The sequence below is a fragment of the Anopheles nili genome, chromosome 2, assembly GCF_943737925.1.
Source record: "Anopheles nili chromosome 2, idAnoNiliSN_F5_01, whole genome shotgun sequence".
NCBI lineage: Eukaryota > Metazoa > Arthropoda > Insecta > Diptera > Culicidae > Anopheles > Anopheles nili.
In genome coordinates, this window is record NC_071291.1 from 18,527,206 (window position 1) to 18,549,285 (window position 22,080).

At 51.6% G+C, this 22,080-nt stretch overlaps 6 protein-coding genes across 6 annotated transcripts; 3 read left to right on the forward strand and 3 right to left on the reverse strand.

Annotated features, from left to right (window-relative positions):
• The first annotated feature begins 1,050 nt into the window (after positions 1-1,050).
• LOC128731112 (monocarboxylate transporter 7) lies at positions 1,051-3,086 on the forward strand. The gene is made up of 5 exons (XM_053824213.1): positions 1,051-1,402; positions 1,489-2,129; positions 2,288-2,432; positions 2,577-2,697; positions 2,783-3,086. The coding sequence occupies exons 1-5, from the start codon at positions 1,051-1,053 to the stop codon at positions 3,030-3,032; spliced, it is 1,509 nt and encodes a 502-aa protein (XP_053680188.1). The 3' UTR covers positions 3,033-3,086.
• A 3,391-nt stretch (positions 3,087-6,477) lies between these two features.
• Positions 6,478-9,200, forward strand: LOC128720010 (glycogen [starch] synthase). The gene is made up of 5 exons (XM_053813655.1): positions 6,478-6,601; positions 6,675-7,051; positions 7,126-8,466; positions 8,546-8,684; positions 8,791-9,200. Exons 1-5 carry the CDS (start codon positions 6,478-6,480, stop codon positions 8,892-8,894), a joined length of 2,085 nt encoding a protein of 694 aa, XP_053669630.1. The 3' UTR covers positions 8,895-9,200.
• A 411-nt stretch (positions 9,201-9,611) lies between these two features.
• On the reverse strand, positions 9,612-14,847 carry LOC128731123 (neurogenic locus notch homolog protein 2-like). The gene is made up of 3 exons (XM_053824224.1): positions 14,835-14,847; positions 14,074-14,277; positions 9,612-13,959 (listed from the first exon to the last, which is right to left on the reverse strand). The coding sequence occupies exons 1-3, from the start codon at positions 14,845-14,847 to the stop codon at positions 9,632-9,634; spliced, it is 4,545 nt and encodes a 1,514-aa protein (XP_053680199.1). The 3' UTR covers positions 9,612-9,631.
• A 618-nt stretch (positions 14,848-15,465) lies between these two features.
• Positions 15,466-16,599, forward strand: LOC128731134 (uncharacterized). Its single transcript, XM_053824235.1, has one exon. The coding sequence runs from the start codon at positions 15,466-15,468 to the stop codon at positions 16,597-16,599; it is 1,134 nt and encodes a 377-aa protein (XP_053680210.1).
• A 200-nt stretch (positions 16,600-16,799) lies between these two features.
• LOC128731144 (uncharacterized) lies at positions 16,800-18,191 on the reverse strand. The gene has a single exon (XM_053824246.1). It carries the CDS (start codon positions 18,189-18,191, stop codon positions 16,800-16,802), a length of 1,392 nt encoding a protein of 463 aa, XP_053680221.1.
• Positions 18,192-20,390: 2,199 nt separating this feature from the next.
• LOC128731156 (uncharacterized) lies at positions 20,391-21,461 on the reverse strand. Its single transcript, XM_053824257.1, has 4 exons — positions 21,410-21,461; positions 21,219-21,333; positions 20,579-20,954; positions 20,391-20,513 (listed from the first exon to the last, which is right to left on the reverse strand). The coding sequence occupies exons 1-4, from the start codon at positions 21,459-21,461 to the stop codon at positions 20,391-20,393; spliced, it is 666 nt and encodes a 221-aa protein (XP_053680232.1).
• Positions 21,462-22,080: the final 619 nt, after the last annotated feature.

The following is a 22,080-nucleotide window of genomic DNA, read 5'->3' on the forward strand; positions in this document are numbered from 1 at the left end:
CCTCAAACAACACCAACTCCAGCCATCCAGTCCAGGCTACCTTGCTAGGTGGCTTGGCTTACGCGCCGATACCCCTGTCTGATCGTTCCAGCCAAGGCTTCGTTCCCTACTCGATGATGCGCAGTGGCCCGCCAGGATTTCCCGTGGCTATGCCGCTGTCGTTTTCCATTTCGAATCCTGCACCCAGCGCTGCCAGTAGCCAATCATCACCCTCTGAACCCGTCATGTCCCGGACCAAGCATCGCAGTGATGTCAACGAACCCGAGCGCATCGTAACATCGACGAAAAGATCCACCACCGCTGCTAAAACGCGCAAAAACTCGTCCTCCGTCCAGCAGAGGATGACAACAGCACGTGGCAAAGAGAAGAAACCAACGACTCCCTCAACAACAACAACCGAAGGCAAACGGTTCCGATCGATGGCAACTGCCGAAAGCAAACGGACCGAAACAACGCGCAATCGATTAGGAGCGCTAAGGACGACGAACAGGAAACTGCGCGCGATCATTACACCCTCTGGCCGCGGCAGACAGTTCCGTTTGTTGCACCGCACGCGCACATCCCGCACGCGAACAAGGACTTCCAGGCGGTACCGAAACCTGCGCCGGACACGAGCCACCAGAAAGCGAAGCCCACTCAGCAAGCCCCGGTTCCGCGTGATCGCGCAACGTCCTCGCGTCATCGACTACGACTTTCTCTACTTTTGAGCGAATAAACTAACCGTTGCTGACTCCCCCCACACACTAAGATGACGCGTTCCGTCCTAGCGACGAGAAGCCCACCCTTCTAGACACGTTGAGCGGGTAATCTCACAAACAGGTACCATCGCCGACCGGTGCTACTGTTTGCACGGTGCAAGGCCACACTCACCGGAACCGCACCTGTGTTGGGCTTGGGATCACCTCCGGAGGCTGGCTAAGTTGACGACAGCCCCCGTAGAAGGCGGCCCCGGGAAATTGATAAAAGCCTGATAAAGCTCGCTCGCGGCTTCACACGGTGTCACACGGTGCGATCGAGTGCAGGAGCGCAGGAAAACCGAACAACCCCCGAATGGCCACCGGAAGTGTAGTGCGTGTCCCACCCGAGGGTGGGTGGGGTTTGCTGGTGGGCGTCGGTATGGCCATGATGTTCGTCGTGACGCTTGGTTCGCTGCCCTCGTTTGGGTTGATGTTTGGTGATTTTCTGACCGAACTGGGTGAAGAAACCGGTGCCATTGCGCTCATCACGAGTTGCTTCTTTAGTGCGCTCAGCTTTGCCGGGCTGTTCACCAACACGCTCATGAAGAAGACATCCTGCCGGACGGTTGGGTTGATTGGGGCGGCTTTTTACATCGCCGGGAGTATGTTGACCGTGTTTGTGCGTTCTACCAACGAGCTGCTCATCTCGTTCGCACTCTTCCAAGGTACGTCCGTGCGGTAGTCCTGGCTAGTTGCTCGAGCAACACCGAGTTTGCAGTGCTTTAACGTAGATCGGTTTTGACTCACGCAGGTGCCGGCTTTGGGCTGATGATTCCCGTGTCCTACACGACGTTTAACGCGTACTTTGTGGAAAAACGCGTCGTGATGATGAGCGTTGCACAGACGCTGATCGGGCTCGGTACCATGTTCTATCCGATCTTCATCCAGCGGTCGATGGATGCGTTTGGATTTCGCGGATGTATGGCCGTGCTGGCGGCCGTTAACAGCCACACGCTTTTGGCAATGCTCGTGATGCATCCGGTCGAATGGCATATGCGGCTCGTTCCATCTAGCCCCCTGCCAGAGCTTGCCCCGATGGTGGATGGAAAAGTGGCGGAAAAAACGAGCTCCGAGGATGGAGATGGTTTCGAGGAGTTGCCGGCCAGAGCGCGAGCCCTCAGCCAGCGATCGGCGAAGCTGCGTGGCTCGAGACGAGCGTCATCGATACCGGGACTGGGTAATTGGTCCGGTCCGGTCGTCGTGAGTGACAGCACGGAACGTGACAGCAAACCCGCCACCAAGTGGCAGATTCTGGTGGATTTTCTCGACCTCACGCTGCTCAAGGATCCCGTCTACGTGAACATCGTGCTCGGCATCTCGTTCGCTCTCTACTCCGATCTGGCGTTTTTCACGCTGCAACCGATGTACCTTTTCATGCTGGCGTTCAGCAAGGTACGGATGGAAAGCCGCCCGGTTCCGGTGACCTGGGAATGCAATTTAAATTTCAAACCCCACGGCGCAGCTGGTGGTTGACGCATGGTCGTGAATACTAACGAGCAGGGCCACTGATTGTCCGCCTGTTTTTTTGTCTATCCCCTTCACATGGCCAGGCGGACGTTTCGCTAATCATCGCCATCGGTGCCGGAGCGGATCTAATATCGCGCATCTTTCTGGCCATCTCGAGCACATGCCTCAACATTAGAGCCCGTTACGTCTATCTGGCTGGGGCACTTTTTACCATTGTGGCACGTTTCGGTAATTATTTAAAACCACCGCCATCCTTATTTTCATCCAGGGGCGATCGCAAAACGCTGCACATTCATCACGCTGATGCGCTGATGTTCGATGAATCCTTTTTTTCTCTCTCTCTCCCCATTATCTTTCGCTCGCGGTTGCCAGGATTTTTGTGCGTGTTCGATTTCTACGGCATGGCCATCGTTACCGCCATCATGGGCTTCCTGCGTACCTGGATCCACGTGCCGCTCCCGTTGGTTTTCTCCGAGTACCTGCCACAGGATAGGTAGGTCTCCCCATTGCCTCCCACCACCACTTCCAGTCGCTGTTATCAGCACCCACTGGCGCTTCCGCCCGTCTATCCATTGCAGGTTTCCTTCCGGCTACGGATTGTTTATGTTCCTGCAGGGGAACATCACATTCGCGATCGGCCCGATAGTCGGGTACATCCGTGACGTCACCGGAAGCTACACAGTCTCGTTCCACTGTCTCACGCTCGTGATGGCGCTTTGTGTGGTGCCGTGGTTCTTCGAAATTTGCTACTACCGGCTGAAGCGGAAAGCCCGCGATGTGGAAGCCGCACACGGGCCAATACCGGTGATTTGCGAGACGAAGGAGTAGAGCTGCGTGCAAGCAGCCAGGTATGCGCAGGTAACGCTAGAAATAAACATTCGTGGGGGCGACCATCATGGGATCGCCTCGAAAAAACAGATTGTTACGAGGGCCTCTGATATTAGAATTCAATCCGAAATAAAAGTGTTATGCCGCATTCGATTCGGTAAATAATCAAATGTAAATGTTTGAAAAAAAAATATGTAAATTTCCTATATGCATATTCTTTCTTGTGGACCACAAGCTACAGTGGCGCCGAAATAAATGCAACTTGTGAAATATTTCAAACAAGAAAGTCCTTGCTCTAGCGATTTAAATGAAATATTTCCATTACATATTACGAGTGAAATATTTCATATAAATGCATTCACAACGGCTTGCACGCAAAGTTGAATGCATCAACTGCATTTCTACATCCCGAAGCTGTTCAATGCGATGGAAATTGCAGTAAAACACACATAATTAATGATAATTTGGTAGGTAATGATAGCTTAGTAAGGTATTAAAACGAAATAAATACCCAGCTGTGCATGAGTGACGGAATACTGTAGCACGTGTTCGTTCGAATTCATTAACCAACATCCAAAAATAACTCTCAATAAGTTATAAGGAATGCAGGGAAGGAAGAAAGGTACACGAAATAGGTCGCACGTCGGCCAGCATGCGGTTTCCATTGAAATTCTTCCAGAACCGTCGACGTTGTGGTTTATCTGATCGACAGGTTGCGACCGGGCTGCTCATGGTTCAAATTATAAACGGCCTTTTTCTTTTCTAAATGCATTATTTATGCCTTCATCATGACCGTTGTCAAATGTTTCAAAGCGAAAATTATCCTTCCGGATGTCCCTTTTTGTGGTGTTCAAATTTTTACCAGCCAACCTATCCCAGCCTCCGACAGGCTTCGGTAGCCGGCATATGCGTGCCCTAGAGTTGTGTGCGTGTTGCAGCTTCCAGGACAAGCTTGGAGTGGATTTTTCTTTCTCTTTAAAACTTAAGGACACATGCAAGCCCAAGTGGGAGAGAGAAAGAGAGGGAGAGAGAAAGTAAAAAGCCGGTTACGTTCCGATCGTTGGCATGATGCACCCACGCACGCACAAAACAACAAACAATGTAACACTCGAAAAGCTGCCGCTCTCGCACGCTGCCTCTCAGATGCATCGTTTCTCTGCAACTCTCGTAAATGGAGCCGTTGCTGCAGGGCTGTCTAATCATCGACCGTTGGAATATTTCACATTTTGCACAAAACCGATTACAATTTCACGTGAAGCGAATGCCCCCGCTCGCAATAACCAAGCCACAGAAATGCATCTCAAACGCCACATTCCTTGGGTTTTATTTTAAACACAACCAGTCACGTCAACCCGGTTGGCCAACCCTACGCTAGGGAGCACTTTCGCTTATGCTCGATCTCACTGGCGTTCTCTGCGCGCTCTCCGACTCTCGGCAACGCTCATGCGCCCTCTGGCACCGAGAGATGGCGACCAAACGCCGCGCTTTCTTCTGCCACCCCCAGGCACCACGGGGCATTTCACTCTACCCCCCATCCCTGGGGTTGAGGCAGATAGCCACCGGCAGGAACGGTGACACGCGAGAAGAAAACACAGTCCTTCGGAGCAGATCGAACGAAGCGGACGTAAGCGATCTCGCGGTCGCGCCACGGATTAAACCCCGTATCTGTTCCATTGTCCGTGCCGTGGTACTGCTGCCCTACCTAGGGGTGCGTGTCCCTGCGCACCCTTCCTGTGCCTGTGTGTGCGCGCGCGTGTGTGTGTGTGCATTTGATCGGTGGATTGATTACCGCCTCCTCTCGCCTGGGGGAGGACATCACGCGCGTGTGTGTGTGTGAGTTTGTGTACGTGTGTATAAAGATTTCTGCGTACCGTGACCGTGTAAGTAACTGGACACCCGTGGCAAGGTCCAAGAAGATGTGGCCGGGAAATTGGACACTCTTCGGTCGATTTCCCGGGTGGCCATATGCGTGTGTATGTGTGTGTGTGTGCGTGTGTGTATGTGGGTTTGTGTACGGGAATAACAAGGGCATCGAAGGGAAGGTGTCCCAATGCCAAACCATCGCGACGATGGCATTGCTAGCCATTGACCTTTATTTGACATTTAAACACGAGCAGCTCTCGTCGATGGTTCTTCAGCGGCCAAAATTCGACGTGTGTTCCGTCCTCGATCTCGGAGCCGTCAAGCACTCTCTCTCTCTCTCTGTCTCGCTCTCTCTCTCTCTTGTTATCTCTCATCAACTCACTTTCTAGCTCTCTCTCTCTCTCTCTCTCTCTCCCTCTCTTGTTCAGTGAGTCCGTTCTTTAAACCAGCTGTTCTTGCGTCTTTGATGTCTCTTTTCCACCCCCAATGCGAATCCGTCTGGCAATACAATGTTACGAATCGACGCCAAAGGACTCGCTGGGCGTCCTTCCAATCGTCCTCCTTCTCTCTACCTCTGTTGTTCTCTTTCTCACGCAACCCCAACCACGACAAGTTGATGACGTCGACCGATCCGAAACGGGAGTGCTGCCCCAGCCGGTAGGCGAAATCAACACCGCCGATAAGATACGTGCGAGTGTCTTATCATGGCTCTACAACTTTTTTTTGTTTGGTGAATTGCATTCATTCGCGTGGTTTTTCATAGTGCGCCATTCACATCCCATAACGGCATTCCCGAGGCAAGACGGAATGTCCGGCACGTGTCGGAAGTGAGAGTAACTGGTCCTTTTGGATGGCGCCAGCAACTCAACCGACTGTCGGAGCCTTGGCATGGCCACCATGGGAGAGTGGTACCTCCGGGGATGACCCAACAAACAAACCCTTAATGCGCCCTTGCTCCCGGCAATGATTGTTTTCCAACCCTTGCATTGTTGATGGGCTTAATGAGCCAAACAGGGGCGCGCAACAGGTCCTACGCGTGGTGCATTGATAGCGCACCCCCGGCAGCGTGTTTACATAACTAAATCGAGCGCTCCGATCGTCACCGGCGATGGCTGGCGCCGGATGTCGCACGAGGAAGCGCGAAATCCCTTGCCCTGTGCGATACCGCGATGCCGGTTCCAGTGTGACATTGGCCGGGTGTCAAGCGGCAGTGTCAAGGTCGTTTGATAACCTTGAGCCACGGGTGTGCCTTGCGAGCCGCTCAGTCGCGATTTGCACGCATTACCGACGCATCGCTTGGCTGGTTGCGCTGTTTTGTGCTGTCTCTCGCACTAAAGGAGACCACCGGGTGCTACACGTATCGAAAGGAAACGCTTTCCGGACGAAGATGTTCAGGTGAATTTTGTGACTGCTAGAGAACCGCGCGTGCCGTGTATAAATAGACGCCATTCCGCCATCATTTGTGTCATGTGGGAGGATCGAACGCTGCCTCGGTTGTTGATTTGGCTCAGTTGTTGACGTTGTTGTGGTGCTGATCGCGAACATTGTGTTTATTTAATTTTCCTTTTGCAGAGCTGACGCGATGAGCCGCCGATATTCGCGTGTCGAGTCCAGCTCGGACTTGATGCAGTTCCTGGATCGGGGCCACTCGGCCAACACCGAGAACCGGTGGACTTTCGAGATCGCCTGGGAGGTGGCGAATAAAGGTAAGGACCACATGTGTGACCACATACACCTCTAAGAGGGCTCGATCTCACTCTTTCGATATACCTGTTCCAGTGGGTGGCATCTACACAGTGATCCGATCGAAGGCATTCGTGTCGACGGAGGAGCTAGGTGATCAGTACTGCCTTATCGGACCGTACAAGGAGGCGTCCGCCCGAACTGAAGTGGAGGCGTGCGAGTTCCCGAGCAATGGACCATTCTACCGGGCAGTGACGGCAATGCGCAACCAAGGCTTCAAGGTGCACTGTGGTCGGTGGCTAGTCGATGGCAACCCGCAGATTATCCTGTTCGACATCGGCTCGGCGGCTTGGAAGATGGACGGCTACAAACAGGAGCTTTGGGATTCGACTAACATCGGCATTCCGCACCTGGACATCGAGTGCAACGACTCGATCATCCTTGGGTACTCGATCGCGACCTTTATCGATGAGGTATGGAAAGAAATCCTGTCCGGCATCTGCCTTTATTGGCTGGTTGTAATTCGTTTCTATCCTCTTGTTTTAAGTTCAAACGCTGCGCCGAGACATACTCGCACGAGAACGAGTACGGCCCACCGAAGATCGTGGCCCATTTCCACGAATGGCAAGCCGGCGTAGGATTGATCGCGCTGCGTACACGCTCAGTCGACGTGGCAACCGTTTTCACGACTCACGCCACCCTGCTGGGTCGGTACCTGTGCGCGGGCAACACCGATTTCTACAACAACCTCGACAAGTTCCCGGTGGACGAGGAAGCCGGCAAGCGCCAGATCTACCACCGGTACTGTCTCGAGCGGGCCGCAACGCACCTGTCGCATGTGTTCACGACCGTGTCCGAAATCACCGGGTATGAGGCGGAACACCTGCTGAAGCGCAAACCCGACATCATCACACCGAACGGCCTGAACGTGAAGAAGTTCGCCGCGATCCACGAGTTCCAGAACATGCACGCGATGGCGAAGGAGAAGATCCACGAGTTCACGCGTGGTCACTTCTACGGGCACTTTAACTTTAACATCGAGAAAACGCTGTACATGTTCATCGCGGGTCGGTACGAGTTCTCGAACAAGGGCGCTGACATCTTCATCGAAGCGCTTGCGCGCCTGAACCACCAGCTTAAGTCGAACAATTCGGACGTGACGGTGGTCGCATTTCTCATCTTTCCGGCCAAGACGAACAACTTTAATGTGGAGTCGTTGCGGGGTCACGCCGTCACGAAGCAACTGCGGGATACGATCAACAGCATCCAGCAGGACATCGGAAAGCGGATGTACGAGACGTGCCTCCAGGGACAGCTGCCTGAGGGTGCTGAGATCCTCACCAAGGAGGACATTGTCAAGATCAAGCGATGCCTGTACGCGCTGCAGCGCGATGGCAATCCACCCGTCACGACGCACAACGTCGTGGATGACTGGAATGATCCGGTGTTGGACTCGATCAGACGCTGTCACCTGTTCAACACCAAGTACGATCGTGTCAAGGTGGTGTTTCATCCGGAGTTCCTGAACTCGACCAACCCACTGTTTGGGCTCGATTATGAGGAATTTGTGCGTGGCTGCCACCTGGGTGTGTTCCCGTCGTACTATGAACCGTGGGGTTATACACCGGCCGAGTGCACCGTCATGGGGATTCCGAGCATCACGACCAACCTGTCTGGGTTCGGGTGCTTCATGCATGAACACGTGGCTGATCCCAAGTCGTACGGTATATACATCGTCGATCGACGCCACGTTGGGCTTGAGGAGAGCGTTCAGCAGCTGTCGAAGTTCATGTACGAGTTCTCGAAGCTTAATCGCCGCCAGCGCATCATTCAGCGCAATCGCACGGAACGGTTGAGCGATCTGCTCGACTGGCGGAATCTTGGCATCGTAAGTACATCCTTGGGCATTGGGTGATTGTTTTTTTTTTGTTTCTCACATTTTTCCAACCGTTTGTTTCCTCCTTCAGTACTATCGTCAGGCGCGCGTGAAAGCCTTGCAGCGTGTCTATCCGGACTACGTGGACGAATCGACGGAGTACTTGAAGCGCACGACTGACTTCACGTATCCGCGACCGATCAGTGCACCACCCAGCCCGAGCTCGTCCCGTAAGTGTCTTCGCACGCGCGATCGCCAATGCTATTTTCCACTAACTTTCTTTCTCACATACACACACACACACACACACACACACACACACACACACACCAACAGGACACACAACGCCGGCACCATCGCTGCACGGCTCGGATGACGAGCAGGACTCCGTCGATTCGGAGGAGGAACTGCAGGAGCTGAAATTGAACTCGCACCAATAAGCGGCTGGTGCGGCCAGCCACGTAACCAGCCACATAATGCCAGTGCCCCGTGCACGTGTATGGGGGGTGGTCCGAGAAACGCGACAGGATCAAAACGCGCCGGCTCCCAATGATATTTTAGCCCGATGCTGTTCGTCCTTTGCCAGTCGTCCTTGTTTTAACGCAAACGTGACCACGGTCGCGACACTGTTGTGTTCACAGTTACATACGTCCTATCGCTAGCTAGCTGTACTTGAGGAGACACCGTGGGAATGTGTGTTTCAAATTGTTACTCTTTTAGAAATAAACCAATCCTTCCCCACCAACTGAGGAAAGCTTTTCACTTACGCGCTGAAACGAAACGTTGCGCTGAAGCAGCGAGAACCGAGCCGTCTTTACAGTGTTTTGTTTTTATTAGTAAAGATCCAATTAAGAGACAACCAAGGGCATTTTAGTGTTTGGGTAGTGTTTTATTATGCATTACAGGGCGATACTTCCTTAAAACATGGCTAACGATTAATGCAACTCGAGGGCCCACAAACACCGATCTAAGATGTTTTTCGTTCCCTCAGTGTCGGGCATCGATCCTAGAATCTAATCGGCAAAACTTACCGGTTCGATTTTAGAGTATTATAGCCATATGCGTTGTTAGTAGATCTAGGCAATATAGGATTGTGGGATAAGTTTAAATTTTTATTTTGCTTGCTCCACTTGAGCACCCAATACGGGTCCTTAACGTGTCCTTCACAAGAAAACATTTAGTGCTCGTACGGCGAAGCTATCTTCAAGTAAGCACACAACTGCGGCAATTCGTTGAAGGTATCACAGAAACGGCTCAACGTCTCATACGAGCAGCTGCTGCACTCGCTGTACGTGTAGCACGCCCTCATGCAGGAGTCACCATGGATCGCACACTCGCTACAGTCCAGACCCGCTTCGTCGTCCTCATCATCGTCGTACTCATCGTTCGCCATTTCAGTCGATCGCGCCATCACGATCGTCGTTTCGTTGACGGAAATGTGCCGATCAAGCGTCAGCTGGATCACGGTGCTCTCGCTGGTACAGAAGCTCGACGCCACGTTGCTGTACGATTGCTGCGTGCACGTCCATTCCGAAAAGTCACCATCCATGGTGCACGTGCGTGGTCCAATGATGGTGCAGCGCTTTTCCCGTGACGCGCTGTCGGATGCTGAGGTGGTCTTGCTTGCGCTGCCATACGACCCACTTGTGTACGAGTAGTCAGCACTTGCGGATGGGTAGTCGCTACCGTACGAGCCGGCGGTGTACCGGTAATCGGTACTGCCGGAAGAGGAGCTTCCGGAGTAGTAGTCGGAGCTGCTGGAGGTTGAGTAGTCATCGCTGGTGGCAGTGTGTTCGACGCTCGCGTGTGAGTAGTCAGTGCTAGAGGTGTCTAGCTCGCTGAAGAACGTGCTGAAGTCAGGCTCGGTCTTTGAAGTGACGAGCGTAGACGCGTACTGCGTGTCGACCGTCGAGATGACGGGAGCTTCAGCTCCGGTCACGTACCGATTCTCGGTGTACACCGACGGAACCGGTTGGATCGTTTGGATCGCTTGAATCGGTTGAATCGGTTGAATCGGTTGAACCGCTTGGCTCATCGACACACCAGTCGAAACGGTCGACGCTGAGGATGTGGTCGTGCAGTGGGCCAGTGAGTAGACGGTACGCACGCACTGTGAGTTCTCCAGCGTGTATCCTTGCTGACAGTAGAGCCGGGAGGATGTGACACGCGTGACACACATGCCGTTTTGGAGCCGAGCCGACCCGGCACAGGTGGCCGCCTGTTTGCGGATCATCGTACAGTAACCGCCCGAGTATTGGTACGAATCCCGGCAGACAGGCTGCCCGATCACGCACATGTTATCCTGCAACGTGGCACCATTCGTGCACGACAGCTCGCTAGTTTCACGGCGCACGCACGTACCCCGGCGTAACTCGAAATCGGGCGGACAGTTGGGTCCCGGGGCGACACAAACGCCATCCTGCATGGTACCGCGTTCGCACGATAGCTTCACGATGCGTTGCTTCACGCACACGCCACCCAGCAGCATGTACTCGGGCGGACAGATGGCGTTGCGTACGCACCGACCATCCCTCAGTATCGTACCGGGTGGGCAATCGAGCGAGTGATAATCGACCTTCACGCACTCACCCCGCACAAGCTGGTAATCGTACTCGCAGGATGGACTATCGACGATGCAGAGGTTGCCAATCATGCGGCTGCCTGGAGGACACGTGAGCACGTGGCGCACCTCACGCACGCACTCACCACCGGCGTGCTCGAAACCGGGCGGACAGTTGAGCCGGCGCGATACGCATCGATCACCACTGACGGTGAATCCGTGTGGGCACTGAAGCGGTCGCTTCTCGATCCGTACACACTGGCCGGCCATGTACTGGAAGCCAGGCTCACACTGGGGCGGCCGAATCGACACGCAGATGGAACCGCTGATGCGCGACCCAGGCGGACAGATTGGTCGCCGGCGTTCGGTTTTCACGCAGCGATCCCCGACGTTGTTAAAGCCATGCTCACAAACCGGCTCTCCCACGACGCACAGGTCGCGCACCAGCCGGCTCGGTGGTGGACACGTGACGGATCGTTGCTCCTGGCGCACGCACAGCTCACCATCGAGACGGAAACCACGTGGGCAGGTCGGTGACGCGACACACTCACCGTCCATGTGCAGGTACCCGGGCGGACAGTGGATGGTGCTTTTGACCTCGCGATGGCAAACACCCCGCGCCAGATAGTACCCGGTTGGGCAGGTGAGCTTGGCCGAACAGTAACCGTTCACCTTCGCGATGCCGGGCGGGCACGTGGCCGGTTGTTCGCTGACGGCCACACACGCCCGACCCCTGCTGCGGAATCCGGGCGGACATTTGAAGCGCGTGTGTTCGCACCGATCCCCGACAAGCTGGAAACCCTCGCGGCAGGCAGCCACCCGGGCACGGAACTGTACGCACCGGTCACCCTCGAGGACGCCACCGTTCGCGCACACCATCGTGTGGTACATCACGCACTGGCCCGAGTCCTGCATGTACCCGTACGGACACTCGGCCGCGATGGTGGCACGGCGTACGCACGCACCCTGCTGTAAGGAGAAACCCTCCGGGCAGGCGGCAGCCTGCGTGGAGGCGATCGTTTGCACCTGCGTTTGTGTGACGGCGGCCGCGCAAGGCGTCGCACAGGACGTCTGGCAGAGGCCATTCACGCACGGGTTGTTCGCAATGCACGGGTTGGTGGCTGCGTACTGGCACGGTTGCTGGACGGATGTGCGGGGTACCGCGATCGCACCGTGACACTGCCCACCGGAGTACGTGTACCCGGCCGGGCAGCTGGGAATGGCCGTTTCGTGCACCTCGCACGATCCACCCATAGCGATGCTGCCGGCACGACACTGTGCAGCCGTGCGCGATTGACAGCGACCGTCGATGAGCGTGGAACCGGGCGGGCAGCTTGGTGCGGACACGATCCGTGACACGCACTGACCACCCTGTGCCGTGGTGCCCTCGAGACAGATCATTTCCCGTGTGACGCACCGATCACCTTCGAGTGCGGTGCCAGTCGGGCAGATCATGGCCGTGGTCATGCTGCGCCGGCAAACGGACGCCGCAGCGTTGTACGTGAACCCGTAATCACAGCGTGGCTCGGCGAGACAATAGTCACGCACCAGCCGGAACCCATCCGGGCACGAAGGCACCATCTTGTCCTCCATGATGCACTGCTCGTCACGTCGCACCGCTCCCGGTGGGCATTCGCTCAAGCGAAGCGTACATCTGCCCGCCCGGAACAGCGCACCAGGTGGGCACTGTGGTGGTTCGCGAGACACCTGCACGCAAATGCCATCGCGCAGCTCGAATCCATTGGTGCAACGTGGCGCACCCATGACGCAGAGCTCGTTGCGAAGCTCACTTCCGGGTGGGCACGTGCGAGGAGCTTCCCGGTCGCGCACACACTCGCCATCCCGCAGCTCGAAGCCCACCTCGCAGGACACGTCGGACGAGATGCATTCACCATCGACCAGCTCTTGGCCGGGTGGGCACCGAGCCGGGCCCTGGCTGTACCGGACGCACTCGGTTAGCACGTACTTGAAGTCGTTCGGGCACACCGGCTCGTCGGCCACACACTTGTCACCCTCGTGCGTGGTGCCAGGTGGGCAGAACACCGGTTGGCGCTCGGTGCGCACACACGAACCGGAATCGCGCTGGGTGAACTCGGGCGGACACTGCACTTCCTGTACGATGCAGCGGCCATCGCGCTCCTGCGAACCGGGTGGACACTGTGGTACCGTGCGACGTTCCCGCAGGCACTGCGTACCGGACAGCCGGTATTCGGGTGGACAGCGGGGCTCCAACACCACACAAAACCCACCGACAAGCTCACCCTCGGTGCACTCGAGCGGCTGGTCGGAGCGCTGCACGCACACGCTACCTTCCGGTCGGAAGCCAGGCTCACAGCGGGGTGTTGCGTACACGCACGAGCCGGATGGACTCATGCGCGAATCCCGCGGACAGGTTGCTCGCGCGCTTGTGTTGCGTACACACTGGCCAAGCTCATCGAGCGCGTACGGATGGTGACAGATCGCTTGCGTTACGCAAACGTCGTCCTGGCGCGTGCCACGCACGCAGTGTGCTTCCTCGCGCCGGTGTTGCAAACATTCCTCGTAGTTCATCTCGTACCCAGCCGGGCAGGTGGGTGCCTCCAGTTGGCCCGTTTCGTGCGTACGCGTCTCGGCTTGGCGTGATTCACGCTTCATGCACTGGTTGCCGACCAGCGTTGCACCGGTTTCGCACGTGCACGTCGTGACCGGGGGTGGGGGTGGGGGTGCTAGTGGTGCTACCGGTTGCATTACAACCGTCGGGGCCTGCGTTTGGACTCCGGCACCGCACGTTTGGGTAGCACAGGGTGCCTGAAGCATGCAGTTGCCTCCAACTAGGTTGTATCCTTGCTGACAAACCGCTTGTCCGACGCACGTGTCTCCGACCAGGTTGTAGCCTGCACCGCAAGCATACGCACGCTGGACGCACTGACCGTTCTGGAGCATGGCTCCGGCTGGGCAGGTGATTGCTCCACCGGTGATACCCGCGTTGTAGGTGATTCCTGCAGACTGACCAGCGAAACCGGTAGTCACCGTGGTGGGCAGGATGCTTGTACCGACTGTAGAACCCATTGGCAGGATGCTTGTACCGACTGTAGAACCCATTGGCAGGATGTTCGTAGTCGTCTGCCTGTAGATCGAACTCGTCGGGCTGTATGATGTAGCCCAGACCACATTGCGCGCTTGCCGTGTCCTGTTGGTGCTAGTGACGTTCTCCTCGACGAAGTTTGCATTGCCGCTAGCCTCGACGACGGTAGCATTTCCGTTGGTCCCAAGCGGAGTCAGCTCTACGGTGGTACCATTGACGCGAGGATGCAAGGATGCAATCGTGACATTTTGTGCCGTACCAGCGACGATCGCGGCACCCACCAGCCACGTCAGCTGAGTGCCAATCAGTAATGCCTGCGAAAGAAACTACGCAACAGGTCTATGTTATCTACCGTAATGGTTTCGACAATAGCCTCCAAGTGAGACAGTGCCCGCTTAATTTCACTAGTCAGGATCATTTTTTACTGCGTGAGATAACGGTAGCCCTGACTTACGCTTATGTCGACCGATTATCAAAAAAAACCCATGAACCAAATGGGCTTTTTACTGCTGTCATATCAACCAAACCATTCGCCACAAGCTCGATCACGGCATAACCTTAGAAAATGGTGATGATGAAAAGCTTATCGACAAATATCGTGTGAGAGGTAACAGTAACACGATTGCACGCTCTAGTTAGCACAAACTGCGGGATAAACTTTGTCTTCACTTCTTCGTTGACCGCTATGTTGCTAGTGCAATTCTATCCCTCGTTATTCCACCACAGCATCATTGACGGATCCATAACTGCAATTACCATCCGGCACCATTTTGTGAACCATTAAACCCGCAAATGAAACTATAGGATAGGTTCGTTACACACACGCGATGCACATATCACTGACGTTCCTTGGACAAGCTCCCAACTCATCTACCCAATCAAGCACGTTCTTTACCTTTGTTCTTTCAGCAACTACCATTGTGCATCTCGATTTGCACTTCCGCACTCTCGTGGAATATTGTGTCGATGCTAAGATGAATATTAATCTTCAACGTGGACGTGAATCGCATTTAAATACTTCCCAAATCTCTCGAATATGGCTTATCAACCGTGTAAAAAATGAAAAAAAATCGGCGGTAACCAATGGCAAGCGAGAATTAGGTGATGTTTCCTTCGTTTATGCAATCGAGTATTCTTCACGATTGGCTTCTGGGAATTTCCTAAAATTGTTAGTATAAACTGAAGATTAAAAAATAGCACGAGTTAGAAAATGAACGTATTCTTATCGCAAAGATGGTACTACAAAAAACTCAAAACTGTCAAAAAAAACAAAACTCTTCTACGCAGATCAAGTTCATCCTGATAGCGGTCTTCCGAGTGGACTAGCTGAGCAGCTCCCAATGCTGGCAGTTACTAGCGAGCACAGAAGAAGATCTGACGTCCGAAGATGTACCGCAAAGATCACCAGCTTGTGCGTCGGCTCACGATCTACTTGGTGGGCATGGTCTTGAGTTTTCAACTGTGTAATGCAACGAAGATAACTAGTAAAAGTGTACCAGCGGTGTGCTTGAACGGCAAGTACGATAGAACCGGCAAGTGTGTCTGCAATCCCGGGTACAGTGAGTACCAGGGGAACTGCTTTCTAACATCGCCTATCTCGAGCTGCCCCCCGGGGTCGATTATGTTCGGCGGGATCTGCCGGGAGGCTGTACCGGCCACGGAAACTTTCATTGTAGTGCCTCCATTGCGTGTCACACTGATAACCCCGGAATTGCCGGATCCGCTCGATCCCATCTACGCCGATAACGACGATCGCGACGAGGACGATGATAATGATGAGATCAATTCCTCACCCATTAAAAATAAGCACTTGAATATAAGCTACGAAAAAATCGTCCAAAATGACAATGTAATCAACAACGAGACTACGCACAACACGGAAAACATTAACAATATTGTTGTACACATTACGCGCAAGATGGTCAATGGAGCCGTGAAGAGCATCGTGATTAAAAACAACGAAACGACCGTACACGAGGAGAAGATCGAAAGCGATCAAGACGCTCTCGACAGCAATTGCACGCTGGAAGCCGTCACAACAGAAGCACCTGCTAAGGATCTGCCCTGTTGCACGATCGTGTCCCCGAGACTGTGTCGCAGGCAGCAGGAGAAAGAGAACGACCCGCGGTGGGTATGTTTCCACCGGAAGCAGTACGTCTGCGACAAGGTTTGCACAGCTAAAGTGATGTATCTACGACCCCGACATCCAAGCTTCCGCCATCCCTGGCTGGTGATGCCACCGATGGTCAACTCGCAGTTTTATCGGCGGAAACAGTACCTGAGAACAGGTAAGATAGATACCAGCCAGAAGGCGCATCTTCCCACACTCAAAACGGCTGTGATTGCAGATTGCTCCGGATGTCTGCGTGGCCAGAACCGATGCCATCCGAATTGTTACACGTACGACTGTATGCATAATAACAGCTGCAGCTTCGTACAGCAGGAGACGTTCTGCAAGGACAAGCACGACTACGTGTGCATCCTGATGGAGGAGAAGCCATCCAATACTACGCGCGTTTGAAGGGTTTGCCTAGTTTCCAGTAGGGCGAATGAGTATCTTTACGCTAACGTTTCTAACAAAGCTGTACGGATGTCTTCAAAGTTCAACATTACTAACTCATCAGCAATATACAACTTTATTGCGCTTTAATAAAAGGTCTTCTCTAAACCAACGGCGTCTGAGTAGGCGATCAAGACCCCCCATCGTTAGCTGCTAAAAGCTTAGTCCTCGTCGTCACTGTACTCCTCGAAAGCGACCGTGTCATTGTTCAACAAATCATCACCGGAAAAGTATTCCGTTTCCTCGGCATCTTCCCCTTTTGTGTTTTGTGTTGCAGACTGCTGCATCGTATACGGCACGGGCACCGACACCGCCATGTACGGATTGCCGATGCTATCGGTGCAGTTCCTCAAGGTGACGGTTTTTCCGTCCTTAACTTCGGCACACTTGACCACCGGGACGCCCCAGTCAGATGTCTCGTTAGTCGGCGCCCTCACATCATCCGGGTTGTAGAAGATCGTGTTGGACGCATCGAGCACGGGATCGAACGGATCACTGTCCGGCATGCCCCAGACGGGATCGATCTGATCGTGCCCGTAGCATCCGTACCCGCAGTCCTCGTATCTCTCGGGACAGCTTCGCGTCAGGAAGCACGGTGGTTGATGATAGTAAAACGGTCGCAGAACGGGACCACGCCGGTACAGCGGACCGACATCGAACGCGTCGTCGTAGCAACCGCGGCAATGGTCCGCGATCTGACCATGCCCATGGAACGCCTCATATCCTTCACCGTAGTGGTCGTAGCAACCCGCGCAAATAACGCTCATGTTGGCGACCTTCCCGCATGCGACATATGGCCAGTCGTCGATGTACACGCAGGTCTGCATGCTCGGTTGTGGCACATAAGCGTTCTTCTCTTGGCAGCCGCCTGTCTCGCGGTTGCATCGCTTACGCTGCTGCACGTGCACGACCGGAGCGGTACACTGCGGTCCACAGGTGTGGTACTTCTGGTGCGAACAGCGAACACCGTCCGTCGATGGGCTACAGTTTTTGGCCCGAACTGCCGTACAACACGTCTCGGAGCCGCTTTCATTTGCGGCGGTTTCGGTGAGGTTGGCGTACACGTGGATGTTGTTAACGTTGGTGTTGTTGAGTGTGGTTGGCATGTGGATGAGGTTGGTGTTGTTGACAACGTTCGTCAGGCGGATCACGGTCGTCACGTTGAGTGGTACTCGGTACTGCACGCTGTTCTCGCTACTGTCGGCACCGTCAGCTCCCGGTTGCACGATCACGGTGCGATCCAAGCTCTTCAGCAAGGGGTGGTTGGGTAATGGCTCGGGCTTTACGGCCACTGATAGGGGCTCCACTGGGATTAGGATCTCGTAAGGCGCTACCGTATGTATTACCGGCTCGACGATCATCGACGGACATAGGACGGCTTGCCGTTTCGCTCGGGATGTCCTGTGCTCTTCGATGCAGGTGCGGTATTCTTCGTATTCGGTGGTTTCGCAATCACTGATGTCGTCAATTTGTAGATCTTTGCAATTTGCCGGAAACGCGCTGCACACACTGACCAAACACAGCCCCACGAGCGATAATCCTATCAGGTTCATCTGCAATTCGGCGGTACCGTACACGAAAAAGAAAATGAAATTAACGCTCGCTTTACCGGCCGCTTGCGTTTACACCTCACACACGGGTCACTTTTTCCCCCATGAATCATTTAGCCGGACGTTTCATTCTTGACAAATCACCCTCTTTTGGCGCTCATTCAAAACCGTTAACTCAGGCGTCTATATGCCGGTAACAAATGTCCACGCTATTGATACGACGATAAAAAAATTATTAGTAATTACCTCAATCAGCGAACATTTAGAAACCAGATATTCATCACTTTGTAAGCTAAGCCTAGTATAGCAATTAGTATTAGTACTATTAGATAAATATTAGCGGTAGTGATAAAAGATTAGTGTATGAATAGGAATTGGTATTAGTGATAAGAGATTAGTATAAATAAAGAGCGCGGCGTACCGACGGGCTCTTTTCTATCCAGCCGACGCCGAAACGGAGCAGGGAACTCCAGAACCATAAATACACCACGAGGTACATTGATCCATAAAAGAAATATACTAGAACTTGTACACCACCTTTTGCTTCGTATCTCCCGGCAAGTCAAGCTATCGATGCCCTTTCAAGCGGGTAGTCTACAACCAAAATGTTAATGCCATGCAACTGCTTTTGCCTCAACGGTGTGGATGCCTTGTTCCCCAGCAAACCGACGTATAATTCAGACATTGCCAAACGAAATACTACACATGATACATGAAACTTACTGTGACTATATAGGAACCGAAGATTATTCTATACAATTGAAGTCACAATACAATTGAACTACACCTACTATACTACTATACTATACAACTGAGCCTTTGAAGACACTTTAGGAAGATAATTTCAAAACATCAAAGCTGCATGTGAGATCACATTCTTCCCTCATATATACCCTTTATCGAGCTCTTTCTGCTAAAGATCTAGTGTCTTAGTCATAGATAGTTATATATAGCCAACCATTACAAATGGCCGACGACTAACTACATCAAGCCGCACTTAATGTTGTGTTGTCAAACGTTTCAAATACATGAAATATAAATTATGAAACTCGCGACATACATCAATAAGCTGTTTATTTCAAGACGATGACTAATATAGTGGAATCCAATAAATTAACCCTCAACAACACTCCTCCCTGACTACTAAAATCTCCTACGGACCGACGCTTCAATCGCAACATTCGTCAGTCCGCCGTATCGTCGACGAGTAGTCATGTTGATTTTCACTTTTCTTTTTTTTTTAGCACTTTTCTGGCGGAACTAACCTTTGGCACTTTTTTTTCACCACCTTGCCGCTAGCACGCACGCTATTCTGGCGCTAAGAGATGTTTAACTTCTGAGCATAGACTGAAATGTTTCCTCAGACACGGCCGGACTGCTTTTCGATGGGCAGCCTTTATCGAGCGTTGGAAAGTTGATAATGTTATCATTTTTTTATCTTGTAAGCCCAGGAGCACGCAAAAAGGGTAAAAATTTTCTGTCACCTTTCTGAAAACCGAGGTCAATCAAAATCTAAAAAGCACACAGTTGAGTATGTGCTTTCCTCGAATGTGTAGCTGCAGCTTAGTGCTAAATTTATTTATGTCCAATGTGTACTCTGCTCACCATTATTTGGGCGTGTGTTTATATGTATAATGATCGTGGAGGATCAGGGAACGTAACTTTTAATTCTCTTCCAAACTAGACTAGTTGTGAGCAGATGATGAACATGAAAAAAATAATGCTGAGGCTTTAGACTATGCTTCTTTTAGCCGCTGGGTATCTGATATCGATACAGGGTGATAACAAGTGAACATGATGTTACGAGGAAACAAGACTTATTGATTTTATCAATTGTTTGTCATGCGTATCATGAGCAGGAATTAATCATGTCTATGTATGCAACATGCACATAACTAGTCGCTTTAACGTGAATGCGTACAGCAAACTTTTGAAGTTTTCGTGAATCGCTTTTTGTCTGTCGAAAAAACTGCTCTAATGTCGGCATATGAACTAGCCGACAGCTTACAGAGAACTTTCAAACATACTAGAAGTAGGCCTCGTTAGGACTTGTAAGTATTCTTATTTTAAGGCTATACTCCACATTGAAAAAGAAAAATAAAAAAAAGAAAACAATTGCATCAATTTTTGAATAGTAAATTTATGTTTTTTTTTTTCGTTTGCTGTCGTTTCCAATGTACCCAAACGTCCATTTAAGACGAATTAGCAGTTGTAGCACACCTCCGGGAATGGCATTTCGTCGATAACCGCCTTAAGCAAGTTCTGAAAGTTCCAATTTCTAAATGATGCAATCATGTTATCGCGAAAATCGAAATTAGTCATTATCTGAAAAGCACGGAAATGTTACTCCACGATGTCATTCAGATAAGGTTTATACGGGACGTTCTTACGGCTCGAGAAATCATTTGCACGTGCTTGTCATTAGGATGTCCCACCGTTACGATTTTGTTCGAATTATCGATGGACATGAACATCAGCGATCCGGTCGGTTCCGTTGCGTTAAAGTATTTGGTAATCTCTAAGGGCAAATCGAATTGATTGTATGTTACGTATAGTGTTCCCGTTCCTTTATAGTCCTCCAGCTCGGCCTCAAAATCCAAGACCACTCCGATTCCATGCCATTTCAAGGCTCCTTTTACGCTGATGTATGCGTCCTGTAAAGTTTCTGAATAGCGCTGAGAATCAAATTCGATCGAATCAATTTTTGTCACAAAAGCAGAATGAAACGACACGTTTCCTTTAATTGAAATACCACGTTCGGTGAGTCTGAAAAGATATTAAATTGATGTCATCGATTAATTTTTATTTAAACTTAAACAAAACTACCACCATTATCTTATCAATGAATAAAAAGCCATTTTAAACCAGATAAATTTTAAACCAGATAAACAATTCCGAGAACTTATCCAACTCGTAGTTCTCGTATTTCAATATTAATAAACAGTACATGATCAAAAACGAAATTTACTAAACCAACATTAACATCTCGTAGTTCAACTGATCACAAATAGCTATCATGCTGGTACTTACTGTATGGGAGCAATATAATCTGCAATTGGAAGCGAATTGCCAGAAATATATCTAGTTTCTAATATGGCCACTACCCGTTTTGCAACTCCCTCCAGATACGAACGCGCACCAATTACTGTTACAAAAAATGAGTTCACGCCAAAATAATTATCTTTACAACAATTCGATAGTATGCCGCTTGCTTTACTTACCAGTAACAGCACCCTGAACGTCGGTGGGCCAAACTGCAGTCCCTACCAGCATGAGACATGCTGTATATCCCACAAATGTCTCGTATAATATGGCCATCGATACCGTCTTGTAAAAGTGCAATAGATCGTTGCCTTAAGCGAATTTCGGACTTAAGCTAAAACGCACATATTCCAATGATAGCTTAAGTGCAAGATTCGGTTATCTTATCGAAAGGCGATTTTGTCGAAGCCTATCGTTAATACAAATACATGAGCAACACGGTCATTGCTATTGAGGTTAAAAAAAATTGGCAAATCGCATATGTTTGGAAGATTACAACCGATATTTACTCGGTGACGTCGTGGACGCACTACGAAAAGAACTCGCAAATCGGCAGCACGAGCTTGCTGAGCTTTATGATTGTTAGAAATAGGGCAAGTAATTCAACTGGGAATATTAAACGAAAAAAATAGGATACTTAACGAATGAATTGGATACTTAACAAATGAATTAACCTATGAATAATAATGAACTAAAATGAATTAGTGAATTTTAAATGTACCAAATACGATCAGGAATAAACAGTAGCATCTGAACATTCGTATTGAACGTATTATTAAAAATGGGGACAATCCGACCATCAGTTTTACAAATCCACAACTTAATTAATGATGGATTCCCTTGACAAGAT